A 13,866-nucleotide genomic window follows, 5' to 3' on the forward strand; every position below is an offset into this window, starting at 1 on the left:
TTCTGTATCAGGTAGATTGAACGACTTTCTCCAGACCTTTGTGTACCTTCTAATTCAGTTCATCTACTTTGAATTAATATTTTTCCTTGTTTTTGTTTATATTTAAGAGATTTTTTTAAAAAATAGGGATCGTATTCCTTTTCAAAATACACCTGTGAAAGCTGTGAATTAAGAATTTATCACCCTTTGAAGTACTAAACAAAATGACAAGAGTTACTTTTTTTTTTTTAATTTTAACACAGAGTGAAATTGTGTTGGTGACACATCAAAGGATAGATATCTATAAATAAAATATGGGCATGTTTCCTCACTGCCTAAAACGTACATAAGATTTCAAAGAGGTTGAAAAATTAGGGAAGTTTTCTTTTTCTGGAAAGAAAAGTAGCTAATTTTTGTATCGGCACCTCGCAGGGCGTGCTGAGGCTCTGAACACGGGAGGTTGGTTTTGATGTCTGCGGAGTTCTTTCACGCACGTGGCTGGCTCCGTTTGATCCCTCACACAGCCTTAGCAGGTGGACACGGCGGGATTATAATCACCATTTTACAGATGAGGAAGTCAGCAGCCACGGTTAGGTGACTTACCCTGAGGACACGCCAGTAAGCAGCCCACCCCAGAATCAAAATCGTGGTGGTTTCCTGGGTCCCCTTCTGCTCTTTTCAATGATGTCTAAAGACCCTGATGTAGACAGTATGCTTGATGTGTATTTAAAATGGCTTACTCAAGTACACAATTTCATAATACTTGGATTTTTTTTTCAATCTCATAAAAACTTGTTCAGCTGAATGTGGATTAAATTTGATGAAAATCCAGTTGCAGGTGATGAGAGGTGCTGTCGATGGAAATCACTTTTATGTCTTTTGCTTGCTCAAAGGGTTAAGCCAAGATTAGCTCACACTGGCAATATGGACACTGGACTAATTTGTGTCTTAATCGCCAGAATTCTCATCAAAATGAGATTGGAATTCTTGTCACTGAATATGATTTCGGAACAGTCCTTACCAAATTCCATGCTCAGATGATCTTTCCTAACTCCCTGTTACTGTTGTCTGATGTTTTAGTAACGCAAGCGGAAGTCACGAGCCTGCAGAAGGATCTTTAATCTTTGCTCATCTCTTTTGTTTTCTTTTCCTCCCCATTGTCTTTCCCTAATTTGTGAATGTGAGGTTTTTTTACTCATTTGAGGAAGTTTTAGAACATCAGAATTCTACAAGTTCTAGTAACACTGTCCACTCAGACGTCTCTCCCCTTCTCTCAGTGGCTGTTAATCTGTCCACTTTCCTTTTGTTTTCTCTGTGTCAAGTTCATTTGAATTTCAGAAGGGAAAATAATAAGAATCTTTTTATTTCCCCTTCAGTTTCCGTGCTTATCATAATTATGTGAAAATACATTTATTTCTCTCTCTCTCTCTCTTTTTTGGTCTAGATTGAAATTGGAAGAGCGAAGGAAAGAGCTGCTACAGAAACTTGAAGAAACTACTAAACTAACTACATATTTGCATTCACAACTTAAAAAGTAAGCCTGTTTGGTTCTTGAGGGGAAATTTTTTCTTGGCTACATTCAGGCATGTTGCAATTCTGCTTCAATTACCTCCTCTTTATTTTTGATGACTTAAAAGTAAGAAAATAGTTACACTAGTACAGTTAAAACCTGACCAAATTTAAAGTTGGAGAGATTTGTTTGTTTGCTTTCATGAACCCCAGGATCCTGTTTGGAAGCTGTTTGCAGTGTGTTGGGAAGAAGATATATTTGAATGATCAGGACATACTTAGGAAAATAACACATTTCTCCACATCAGCCCTTCTTTTAAAAAGGAAGATTTGCCCTAAAATAGCCACACATTCACTTCCAAAATAAACACAGAAAGAGGAAGAAAGGGAGTGAGCCCAGCAGCCTTCCTCTTTAGAAGCTGAAAATGAAATCTTTTACAAACAATAAATGATTTCCTTCTTTAAGTAAAATCACTGCATTAACCTTTCATACTGTTCCACACACACACACACTTTTATATATTTTTAATTGCACAGTTGCTTCTGGATATTTATGCAGATTTATCAATAGATGTTTGATCGCTTTTTAAATTTTTTTAAACTTTTACCCGAGGAGGGTGATTTTGGTAAGGGTAGGATTGCTCCTTAAAGAATCTTTAGAGAGCCGGGTTGGAAACGTTCGTGACTAGGCGTGGAAACGTGTGGTGTGGCAGCAGGTGCCCTTTCCCTGGTCGTTGACCTTGATCTTTGGCGTCACTGGGTTCCTTCCCTCTGCCGAAGGAGCCAGCAGGGGCTTCCATCCACATCATGGAAGTTTTTTTAAGTTTTGTGTTTTAAGTTTTGTCTGTTTGTTTATTTTGGCTGTGCTGGTTTTCCGTCGCTGCATGGGCTTTTCTGCAGCTGCGGCGAGCAGGGGCCGCTCTCTAGGTGTGGCGCTTGGGCTTCTCGTGGTGGTCGCATCTCTTGTTGCAAGGCGCAGGCTCCAGGGTGCTGGGGCATCAGTAGCTCCAGTTCCTGGGCTCTGGAGCACAGGCTCAATAGCTGTGGTGCACGGGCTGAGTTGCTGCTCAGCATGTGGGATCTTCACCGCTGCGCCACCAGGGAAGCCCGCGTCCGAGTTCTCACTGTGCGCCTTTCTCTCCCAGCCTCTCCGCCAGCACCCTGTCCATGTCCTCCGGGAGCAGCCTGGGCTCCCTGGCCTCCAGCCGGGGGTCCCTGAACACGTCCAGCAGAGGGTCGCTCAACTCCCTCAGCTCCAGCGAGCTCTACTACACCAGCCAGGGCGACCAGCTGGACGCGGATTATCAGTACAAACTGGACTTCCTCCTGCAGGAGAAAGGCGGCTACATGCCTTCCGGCCCCATCACCACCATCCACGAACACGAGGTGGCCAAGTCCCCCAGCCAGCCTGGCCAGAGTGGTCCCGGGGGGGCGGCGGCTGCAGCCCCAGGCCACCCCACCCCCCTGGCCGAGGCCCCCAAGTCCGTGACATCCCTGTCCTCGAGGTCCTCCCTGTCCTCCCTGTCCCCGCCCGGCTCCCCCCTGGTCTTGGAAGGCGCGTTCCCCATGTCTCCGCACGACGGCCCGCTCCATCAGTTCTCTGCTGACTTTGAGGACTGCGAGCTGAGCGGCCAGTTTGCGGACATCAGCCTCGGAGAGCATCAGCTGCTGCTGGACCCTGACCCGGGAGGAGCGCCCCCATCTCTGCTGGACGAGAACAAGGAGCTCGGCGAGTGTGCTCAGGAGCCTCTGTACGAGGGGCCCGCAGGTACACGGAGACCCCGCCCTGAGCTGCCCCCGCTAAACCGTCTCAGGGGTGAGGGGGGTTACTTTTCCCCTGGGAGCAAGTATTGCTACACGTCCCCCTTCTCTTTCTGCTGCTCTTTTTTCATTTTGGCTTCATTTGGGAAAGAACGTTTACTGCTATAACTTGCACTTTTTTTTTTCTCATCAAATACAAATCGCCTTCCGTGTTTAATAGATTTAACCGTTAAGTGTCCATTGTGTCATCTGGAACCCTGCTGTGTCCTGCGCCTGGGGACATACTTTGTGAACATTCTTCAGGCTTCCAGATAAGGGTCTGTTTCTGAAACAGTGAGGTGGGGAAGAGGACTTTTTTTTTTCAAAGTTGGCCTAAAACAGATTCAAACCAAGGCAATTAGCATAGCAGCTAATTAGGACCAAGGTTCAGTGTTTAGATTGCTGTGGGAATTCTCTATAAATACAGTTTCTGCTTCATGCCAGACTCTCCCTTTCTGCGGAGAGTTAATTTGGAGGAAGCGGTCCCAGCCTGCGGTGTCGTCCTGCCACCTTCTGGCTGCAGTGCTAGTTGCGGTGGGGTTGAGTTCCCACTCCTGCCTCTGAGCTCAGAAAGGCAGAAACAGAGGGGGACGCTAAGACGCTTTAATTGCTTGCCTTTGCGAGGCCGGAGCTTTTAATACAGCAGATGTGGTTGTAAAGATCCCGGGATGGCGTGCACCTTGGTTGGCAGCTGATCACAGCTGTGGTCCGAGGAGTCCGCCCCAAACACGATGAGAAATGGACTCCAGCGCCCGGGGCACAGACAGAGATGCTGCGTGGCTCCTGTGCCGCTCGCCCGGCAGGTGCCAAAGCTGCAAGTGACGTGTTACGGAGATAATTAGCCACAAAGAAATGAGCACCCAAGCGGTGTTTACAGAATAGCTCCAGCAAAGCAGAGACCTCCTCGCACCTGCCCCCGGGAAGGCGTGCGGTGTGTGGCACTGAGGCCCGCCACCCCCTGGAGCCAGCCCAGCCTGCTCTGACATCTCAGGGGCCCTTCAGTTCCAGCGGGCACATCGCCCCGTCTCTCAGGCTCGTTAGTTCCTCACCTGCAAGGTGGGGGCCAGACGGTATCTACCTCGTGGGGTGCTGGGAAGGTTGACGCTCTCGTAATGCGTCAGGAGCATCAGCCATGCCTGGCGCTCAGCGTGCAGCTCACGGGAGCTAATATCACCCCTATGATGCTGAGCGATGCAAACTCTGCCAAACCCAGTTCCTACCACAAACCACTGACACCTACGAAAGGAAGATAAAGCAAGAGAGAGGGAAGAAAGAGGAGTGGGGTTTGTGCCTTTCTCCTGTGCTGCGGGCCTGAAGGACCTTACAGTTCCTGAGTTCATCCTGTCCCTGCTGGAGGGCGGAAATCAAGCCAGAATACCTCTGAAGTCCTTCCGCTGTCAGTCTCTGCCACCGTCGCAGTCAACTTCAGGCTGCTGTGGTTACTCCTGGGGGCAATCAATAAATCATGTCCTCACCTTCACCCCTCGTGAAGGAGGGGTGGGCGGAGAGAAGGCACTGCATCATCAAGAAAGAAGCATTCCCCCTGCCTGAAATACAAAGGGCAAGGCAGCCATCAGTCCGGAATCTAGAGCCTCAAGACTTAAACATCTTAACAAGATGTAAAGTCATGACTCAGAAGGGGGCCGAAATGCATACCAGCGTGGATCCAGGCTCTCCGCTGGCCCGAGGATGAAAGCGCGCCGCGGGCTTGCCGCCTATTACACGGGGCACAGCTTCAGACGAGGCTGCCGGCTCTCTGCAGGACGCCTAGCCATGAATATGAGTCAGAGATAAAAGTTAAGTGGGAGTCGTTGAGAATTCAGTAACTCACAGTTTTTAATGGTATTTAGCCAGTGAGGAATTCTGTAAGTCAAAGACATTTCCCCTTTAACTTCTATTAGAGCAGCAGCTGGGGAGATGGAGACTGGAGAGAAGGGGCGAGCAAAAGAGGCAGAGACGTTTCTTCCATTGAGCGCCAGAAGCTGTTATAGAAACTTCTCCAACACTTGAGGGAGGCAGACAGCTTCTCATCCCTGACCGTGGCGTCTGTAGCGAACCCCGAGACAAGGGAGGCAGGGGACCCGGGAGAGTGTGTGCCGGTGATCCCTCCCCTCAAAATACCAGGGACGGGGGAGCACCAGATTCTGCCTCAAATAATGACCAAAATAACGAGCCTCCCAGGATTTTGTAAGTCATAGCGCCTGGAATCATCCACCTCTGTTGATTTGAAGAGTAACATCCTTGATTCTCAGTGGAAATTTTATTTTGACTTTCTCGGAAGCAAACCATGTGTGTGCATGCATGTGTGTGTATGTGTGTGTGTGTTAGACTTAAGTTTTCCTAAGAAGAAATCCTAATGGCTGCTATCACTCTCCCCTCCCTAGATGTGGAAAAATCGTTACCAAAAAGAAGAGGAATCCACTTGCTGGGAGAGAAGACCGCCTGCGTGTCGGCTGCGGTCTCGGATGAGTCGGTGGCTGGGGACAGCGGGGTCTACGAAGCGTTCGTGAAACAGTAAGGACCCAGCCCGAGCAGCTGCTGCATACCCCCAGGCGTGTGGGTGACCGGCCTCTGTCCACTTGCTGCAGCGGGAAGGGCTGTGGGCATCAAAGAAGGTCGGGGTGCCAGCAGCGTCCCACTGGCAGGGAAGTGAGGAACAGGTTGATGTGCTCGTCAGCTGAGCCTCTTAGAGACGTAAACGCGATTTTTAAAATTTATTTATTTATTTGTGTCGGGTCTGGGTTGCAGCAATGGGGATCTCCACTGTGGTTCGCGGGCTTCTCTAGCTTCGGCACCCAGACTTCATGTAGCTGTGGTGCAAGGGCGTGTTGATCTGAGTTCTCAGACCAGGAGTCTGAGACCCGTGTCCCCCGCACACGACCACCAGGGAAATCCCGCAAGCTTGCTTGACTGGGCACGCCGCAGGGGCCGCCCAGTGCCTGCTTGGCTCACAGAGCGTCTCGTGTGTGCAGGTCTCGGGCAGCCCAGTCCAGGGTGCGGCACATCCCGGGGAGCCGTGGGGAAGCCAGTCACCAGGCGGGTCTCCCCCTCGGGGCCCAGGTGCAGAGTCCATATGACGAGGGGCAGCCAGATTTGAAAGAGCGAGCTTGCACTGGGGTCAGGCCCACAGGCCAGACCAGGAGTGCCATTTGTTCAGGTTTTTGTTCAGAATCGGTGAGGAGTAGACAGTTCCCAGGTGGTGCTAGTGGTGAAGAACCCACCTGCCGATGCAGGGAGACGTAAGAGATGTGGGTTCAATCCCTGGGTCGGGAAGATCCCCTGGAGACGGGCATGGCAACCCCATCCAGTGTTCTTGCCTGGAGAATCCCATGGACACAGGAGCCTGGGGTGGGGGCCGGTGGCTACAGTCCGTGGGGTCGCAGAGTCAGCCACGACTGAAGTGGCTTAGCACGCACGCAGGCAGACAGAGACCACAGCTCCGCGTGCCCCGGTTCACAAGCGTTCACCCGCGCCGCCCATGCCCCGCCCGCAGGCCCAGTGAGGTCGAGGACGTGCCGTACAACGAGGAGGATGCCGCAGTCATGGAGACGGCCCAGGTGCAGATCGGGCTGAGGTGAGGACGGCTCTGGAAGGGCGGCTTCTTGCCTCCGCGCACCGGCGAGTGGCCTGGGCCCTGCCCCATCTCATCCACTTCTCTCTGAACAGATACGATGCAAAAAGGTCGAGTTTCATGGTGCTGGTAGCACAACTCCGAAATCTGCATGCCTTCCTGATACCTCACTCTTCAAAAGTGTAAGTAAAATCGCTGGAGAACAAATCGAAGAACTTCAAATTCATCTGGCAGTTCATCCAGGTGAAGACACGGGGAAAGAGATGGCAGGGCTGGTCATGCCTTCGTGAGCTCTAGATAGAGACAAAGAGGGGGTGATGCGGCCCCACCCCCACCTTTGGTTTTATGAATGGGGCAGCGAGGTGGGGGCTTAGGGGGTGGCTCCATCACCCGAGGAGCGTGCCTCCCAGCACTGAGGTTGGGGGCCCCATCAGCAGTGTTCAGGGATGACTGGCTGTTGATTCTATCCGTGACTTCTCCCTCCTAATCGAAGGCAAAAGGAGAAAGGGGAGGCAGAGGATGAGATGGTTAGATGGCATCGCTGACTCAGTGGACATGAGTTTGAGTAAACCCTGGGAGATAGCAGAGGACAGGGAAGCCTGGCGTGCTGCAGTCCGTGGGGTCACAAGGAATCGGACACGACTCAGCCACTGGACGACAACAGGAAGGCAGAGAAAGACGATTTCTCCTGCTGCATCTCCATCCTTAATGGCTGCAGCCCGGGGTCCCCTAGGGTTTTCGTGCTGAGTCCCCGTAATCAGTGTCGATACGAAATACAGAAATAGTACAGCCTTCCTCAGTTCTTCACGTGAATTTATAGTTTTTATGATCGGAGAAGGATGCTCTTTAGAATGTGAATTAGAAAGCCTGGAGATAGGGCAGTGGGGAGGGATATTTAATGGGTATTCTCTTCTGGGAATTTTAACAGAAGATACCTCATGCTGTTTATAGGAACTGTGGGTCCTCATGTAATGTGTGCTCAGAAAACTCACTTGAATGTGGTGGTAGATGGTACCTGTATTTGTCAGACTCTTCCTCTGAATTTGACAAAGCATAAAACCGTTTATCATATCTGAGACTTCTGAGATGCTAGGCAGTGATTTTTTGAACTGTTAGAAATTCACCCCTCTTAAATTGTCATAGCTGTACGCTCCTTAGTGTTTCTTTTCCTCTGGAAGGACAAGGCGTCCCATCCCTAGGGAATGAGCACAGCTTTCTTGTCTAATGAGGAGAAGTGTTCTTTGGGACACAGTCACCCGAGTCTACTTGGGTTCCCAGGTCCAGATGGTGGTCGCTGTGGCACCGGCCGGACGCGGGCAGGCAGGATTAAATCCGTCCACTCCTGGGTCTTCGTCCCCCTCACTTTCCTACCCAGGGCCTTTTGCAGCCCCAGGGCGGGGGGCAGGCTCGGCCTGGCGTGGTCCAGGACGCCAGGGGCACCAGCATGTTAGGAACAGAGCCTCCGAGCCCCCGAGCATGACGACAACGACCGTAATGGCCATGAGCCTGGAGTTGGCGATGAAGTCGGTGTCCCCAGCGCTCCTCCCCTGGGAGGATCGTTTCAGACACCAGCTGCGAAGCCAGGATCGTTGAACCGGTGAATCCATTTCATCCTCGCTCTTTGCAGGTATTTCCGGGTTGCTCTGCTTCCCTCCTCAAGTGACGTCAGCTGCCTGTTTCGAACGAAAGTGCACCCAGCCGCGGAGTCCCTGCTCTTCAATGATGTGTTCAGGGTGGCCGTCTCCCAGACGGCCCTGCAGCAGAAGACCCTGAGGGTGGACCTGTGCTCCGTCGGGAAGCCCCGCAGGGAGGAGTGCCTGGTAGGACCTCTCGTCTCGGCCTTCAGATGACACCACTGGACGTGCTGAGAGTCCCTTTCCAGTGGCCATTCCGCCAGCCCCCAAACTACTGCCTGTCTGCCCAGGGTCTCCGACACAGCCCAGCAGTGGCTTCATTTCTGCCACCATTTCTGAAGTCTTGATTTCTGCTTTCCGTTCTCTTTATTTCAGACCTTTCTGATTTGCTTAGCTATTATGATCCTGTGAAAAATCGAGTTCTTTATTTCTAACCTCTGGATAAAGAACTTTGGCCTCTGTTAGGCCCATCACTGTAGAGTATGCTTATTTATTCCCAATATGAGCCCGGTGCTGGGCGCTTTACATACATTATCTCACTTCATCCCCTCAACAGTCTTAGGAAAAGGGTATGCTGACATTTACAGATGAGGAACTCGTTAGAGTGGCCATGTGGTCAAGGTCACACAGCTCGTGAATATGGATAGATATCAAAAGGACATCCCACTCCTAGTTCACTGTTCAAATTTAATTTGAGCAGGATGCTGAATAAAGCTCCTTACTTCAGCACATTCTCCCAGCGATGGGGTTAGGGCTTGTTGGAAGACCTAAACAGTGTGACTGTTTAGAGCAACAGGATACTTGCATACCAACACAGAAGACTTCATACATCACTAATAGCGGGTTGAACCCACCATCATGTACAATGACCAGAACATCGTTACATCCCAGTAGCGTTGCAGATGCAGGTGTCTAGAGGTGTGCCCAGGTGTTCAGAAAGCCGTGTGGTCTCCAGTCGAAACCCACATAGTTCAAGGGTCAGCTGTAACCCCAATCTAAAAACCAACCCTGGGATTCTTTCGAAGTCCACTCATACACAGAATGGTTTTTTTTCCTACTAAATTCGTGCCATAATGCTACATAATGTGTACTTGTTTGAATCTGAGGCTGTGGAACCTTGAATATGGGGGCCAACTGGAAAGTTAGACGTGGATTTTCAATGGCAGAGTGGGGGGTGCTGTCGGCTCCCCTAGCCCTCATGGGGTTCAAGAGTCAACTGCATTTTTTTTTTTTTACATTTCTTACTTAATCACACCTGAAAACATAAGACATCTCCAGGTTTAAAAAAAGAAATTCACCAGTGCTTTGTATCATGAGTATTGCATCTTTTTTTCTCTCTATGACAAGCTTGTCCAGTAATCTTTATATTAGAGGAAGCAAATATGAATTGAAACACTTCATTTTCTCTCTTTCTTTTTTTTCCCCTTTTCTCCTTTCCTTTCACACAGGCAGGAACTCAGATCAGCCTGGCGGACCTACCCTTTTCCAATGAGATTTTCACCCTGTGGTATAACTTGCTTCCTTCAAAGCAAATTCCCTGCAAGAAGAATGAAGAGGAGACTGAGGACTCGGTATTTCAACCAAGCCAGCCGCTCGTGGATTCCGTAGACTTGGTGAGTCAAGTCTTACTGAGACACTTAGGTCTGCAGTCCATCTGAAATTAATCTTTGTGTAGGCTTTGAGATAGAGGTCAGGGTCGTTTCTTTTTTTTGTCCATGCGATAGCCAGTTGACCTTGGATTATTTGTTGAAAATACATCTTTCCTAACTGCACTGCAGTGTCAGCTTTTATCCTAAGTCAGATGACTTCTGCGTGTGTTAGCCTGTCCCTGAACTTTCTATTCTGTTCTGTCGACTTAGTTGTCTATCTCTGTCTACAATACTAGGCTTTTTCAAAGTGAAGGCTTTCAAGAATTCATCATTTAGAATGATTTTTTCTGAGGCTATTTATCAATAATTGCTATCAGATTAAGGAAGTTTCCTTCTCTTTCTAGTTTGCTAAGGGTTTTATTGTGCGTGGATATTGGATTTTATCAAGCATTTTTACTGTATCTCCTAAGATGATTACATGGTTGTTTTCTTTTATTCTCTCAATGTAGTGGATTATACATTGATTGACTTTTGAATGCTAAATCTGTTTCAGATTCCTGGAATAAAACAGACTGAATTGTGGTGTATCTAATGCATGTTTTTACGTATATTCTATCATAAAGAATATTGAGACTTGCTTTATGGCTTAGCATGTGTTCAGTTTTAGTATAAGTTCCGTGGACTCTTGTAAAGGATGTATTTTCTGCAGGTCACTTTGTTAGTTTTGCTTTTCAAATCTTCTGCATTTACTGATTTTTCAACTTCCTTATTTTATCACTGTTTAAAGGTACAATAAAATGTCTAACTTGTGATTGTAGATGACTGTTTCTTCTTTTAGTTCTGTTAGTCTTTGCTTTATGTATTTTGCATCCAGGTTATTAGATGAATATAAATTTAGCATCGTATTGTATCTTTCTGTTCAACTGACCCTTTTATCATTATAAAATATCCCTCTTTATTGCTAATAACACTGTCTGATATTAATAAACATATATCAGGGTTTTTTTTGGTTAGCATTTGCATGGTTTTTCTTTTATTATTCTTTTGCTTTCAACCTTTCTGTGTTCTTATATTTAAAATGTTTCACTCGTAAGCAGTACTTAGTTGGTTTTGATGTCTTATCCAGTTTTAAAATCTTCTTTTAATTGAAATATTTATTTACACTTAATGCTGTTATTGATATATTTGGCCTTGAACCTTTCATCTTACTCTTTGTTCCCTCTTAGTCCTTTTTTTCCCCTTCTTTTGGATTAACCAAGTATTTTTAAACTTAGATTTTTCTTTCTATCAGATCATTAATTAGTACTACAGTCTTTTCTTTTTTGCTGTTTCCCTGATGATTACAGCATGCATCCTTGACTTATTAGAAACTTTGTTAAATTGTTGCTTTTTGCTTTTTCGCAGATGGTACAAAGATTTTTAACGGCTTTTCTTTTACTTCATGATTCTCTTTCCTCCTCCTGTACAATTACTGGATATATTTTAGTTACATTTATCTTAAATCCCGCAACACATTATTGTCATTGTTTTATTGACAATCAGCATTTATTCAGGTTTCCCTATGCCCTTTAGCCTTTCTTTTCCTTTCTGCATTACTGTGCTTCCAGTTCAGGGCATTCTCCTTCTGCCTGGAGAATTTCCTTTAGTGTTTTAGTACAGGTCTGTTGGCATATTCTTTCAATTTCATTTGTGAAGGGACTCTTTTTCCTGCATATTCAGAGTTCTAAGTGAGTGATTATTTCTCTGGACACATTGAAAACAATGTTTTGTTGTCATCTGGCTTTCATTGATTCTGTTCAGCTGCTGGAGGACAGGCTAATTGTTGATCCTTATAAGGTATTACACTTTTTTTCTTCCACTGCTTGTAAAATTTCCTCTTTTTCTTTGGTTTTCAGCAGTTTCACTCAGATGTGCTCATGTGTATTTCTGTTTATTCTCATTCAGTTCTCCATTGTTTCATCTGTTTTCTTGAGCATGTTAATTACAAAACTTTTACTTTCTTCTCTAAATAACTGCAGTATATGGATCACCTATGGGTCTGTTTCTTTGCTGGCCATTCTTGGATTTCAGTCGTGGGGTCCTGTTTCCAGCGGGGTGCTGGATGTTATGTATGGAGCGCAGAGGATCTGACAGGTAGCTTCCTCCAGAGATGATTCAGTATCCTTCTGGAAGGCAGATGACAACATGGGCGGCTTACCTGGATCACTTGAGGGACCTGAATTCCAGTTATTCTCTTCCTAGGACGAGAGTTGCCATGAGGCACCTGAAATATCTGCTTACTGTTCAGCCTTCTAGCAGCTGGTTTTACTTTCTCAGCTTCTCACTCTGCACGTATGCGGCTTGGGGGGGGCAAAGGTCTCGATAGGAATATTGCACAGAGTATCGGGCCCACTTCACAGTCTATCTTCCCTGACCCCTCATAGGCGGACTCCCTTGTCCTCAGCTCTCTTTCCATCCTCCCATCACCGCCACAGTCCCGGGCGACCACAGCCCATCACCTGTGTGCCTCACCACGGCATCGAGACACACCCCCAAGAAGCAGAGTGGCGTTACATTTCCTCACACTCCCCTCCTCCCTGGGATCTTCGCCCTTGAGTCCTAGCTGCCTTTGTTGCTCTTCGTTGCTTTGAAACAACTGGAGTTTTTTGCTTTTCCTTTTATTGTATTCAGCTTTCGTATTTGTTCTCAGCGAGAGAAGTGAGTCTCATACTTCCTTCTCCTCCACAACTAGAAGCCTGAGTCCCCATCTGATAAGTTTTTAAATCGTTTCTGAAGTTTGTGGTGTTAATTGCCCTATGTTGTACCGCCTCCAGGATGCAGTGTCGGCCTTACTTGCAAGAACGTCAGCTGAGCTGCTGGCCGTGGAGCAAGAGTTAGCCCAAGAAGAAGAACCAGGGCAGGAAGAAGAGCCCAGAGGTCCAGGTGGAGATTGGTAAATAAGAGTTGTCTCATTCTGCTCCTGCGATCTCAAAGAGGGTGTGTTTAGCTTCTCAGAAGACAGTTTGAGGACACCTTCATGGGTTTAGATCTTGTTCTGGAATTAATGGAAAGTAACACAGCTTCAGGAAGTGGCCCCAGGAAAAGCCGCCCCTTGGTGTTAGAGAGTTGAAAAAGTAATGGTGAGACTGTGGGCAAAGTTACTGACATGTGAGCAAGACTCTCTGTTCTTACCTCTGTAATTTTGACACACTTCTGAGCTTTTCTTGTTGGTTTGTTTAAAGTCTAAATTATTTTGAAAGAGATGACAGTTTATTACAGAGTCACAGATAAATTTAAAAGCAGACTCTTTCTGTAAACTACTGAAAGTGCCATGTAGGCTCTGGTTGTTCAAAATAGGTTTTTAGAAAACAGCTTCTGAGTGGTTACTTTTCTGTTTGTTGCCACTTCTCACTTTCTTTTTTTTTTTTTTCCCTCCCACTTCTCACTTTCTTTTACTGTTCCCTCCTCATTTTTCATACCTCAATTTTTTTCTTTAAAGAAAAAAAAGATTATAGCCTTTGTCTAGATTCATACACATATAAAGAACTGTTTCCAGGTTTGCATTGTTTTCTCTAAAAACATATTTTAGTGAAGGTGTCAGGATTTTTTAGTACATATGTAAAATCATTTGGACTAACCTTGTATGTATTGTTACACTGTTATATTATGTTTGAACTACTGTCGACATATATTTGCATATACATAGATATATAGCAGCATTTGTGGGTATGTGTGTGTATATATAAGACTTTTTACAAACTTGGAGTAACAAGATATAAATAACAAAATTGTGGACATTTGGAAG

General features: G+C 46.9%; 1 protein-coding gene across 2 annotated transcripts in view; it reads left to right on the plus strand.

Annotated features, from left to right (window-relative positions):
• WWC2 (WW and C2 domain containing 2) overlaps nucleotides 1-13,866 on the plus strand; it is a 145,716-nt gene that overhangs the window by 111,839 nt on the left and 20,011 nt on the right. For both annotated transcript variants that reach the window (XM_065946625.1, XM_065946627.1), the window contains 8 exons: nucleotides 1,424-1,513; nucleotides 2,634-3,256; nucleotides 5,673-5,802; nucleotides 6,782-6,862; nucleotides 6,955-7,041; nucleotides 8,487-8,679; nucleotides 9,942-10,106; nucleotides 12,896-13,014. In XM_065946625.1, coding sequence (XP_065802697.1) covers nucleotides 1,424-1,513; nucleotides 2,634-3,256; nucleotides 5,673-5,802; nucleotides 6,782-6,862; nucleotides 6,955-7,041; nucleotides 8,487-8,679; nucleotides 9,942-10,106; nucleotides 12,896-13,014 — 1,488 coding nt within the window. The remainder of the gene's footprint in view (nucleotides 1-1,423; nucleotides 1,514-2,633; nucleotides 3,257-5,672; nucleotides 5,803-6,781; nucleotides 6,863-6,954; nucleotides 7,042-8,486; nucleotides 8,680-9,941; nucleotides 10,107-12,895; nucleotides 13,015-13,866) is intronic.

This window comes from Muntiacus reevesi, chromosome 10 (genome assembly GCF_963930625.1).
Source record: "Muntiacus reevesi chromosome 10, mMunRee1.1, whole genome shotgun sequence".
NCBI lineage: Eukaryota > Metazoa > Chordata > Mammalia > Artiodactyla > Cervidae > Muntiacus > Muntiacus reevesi.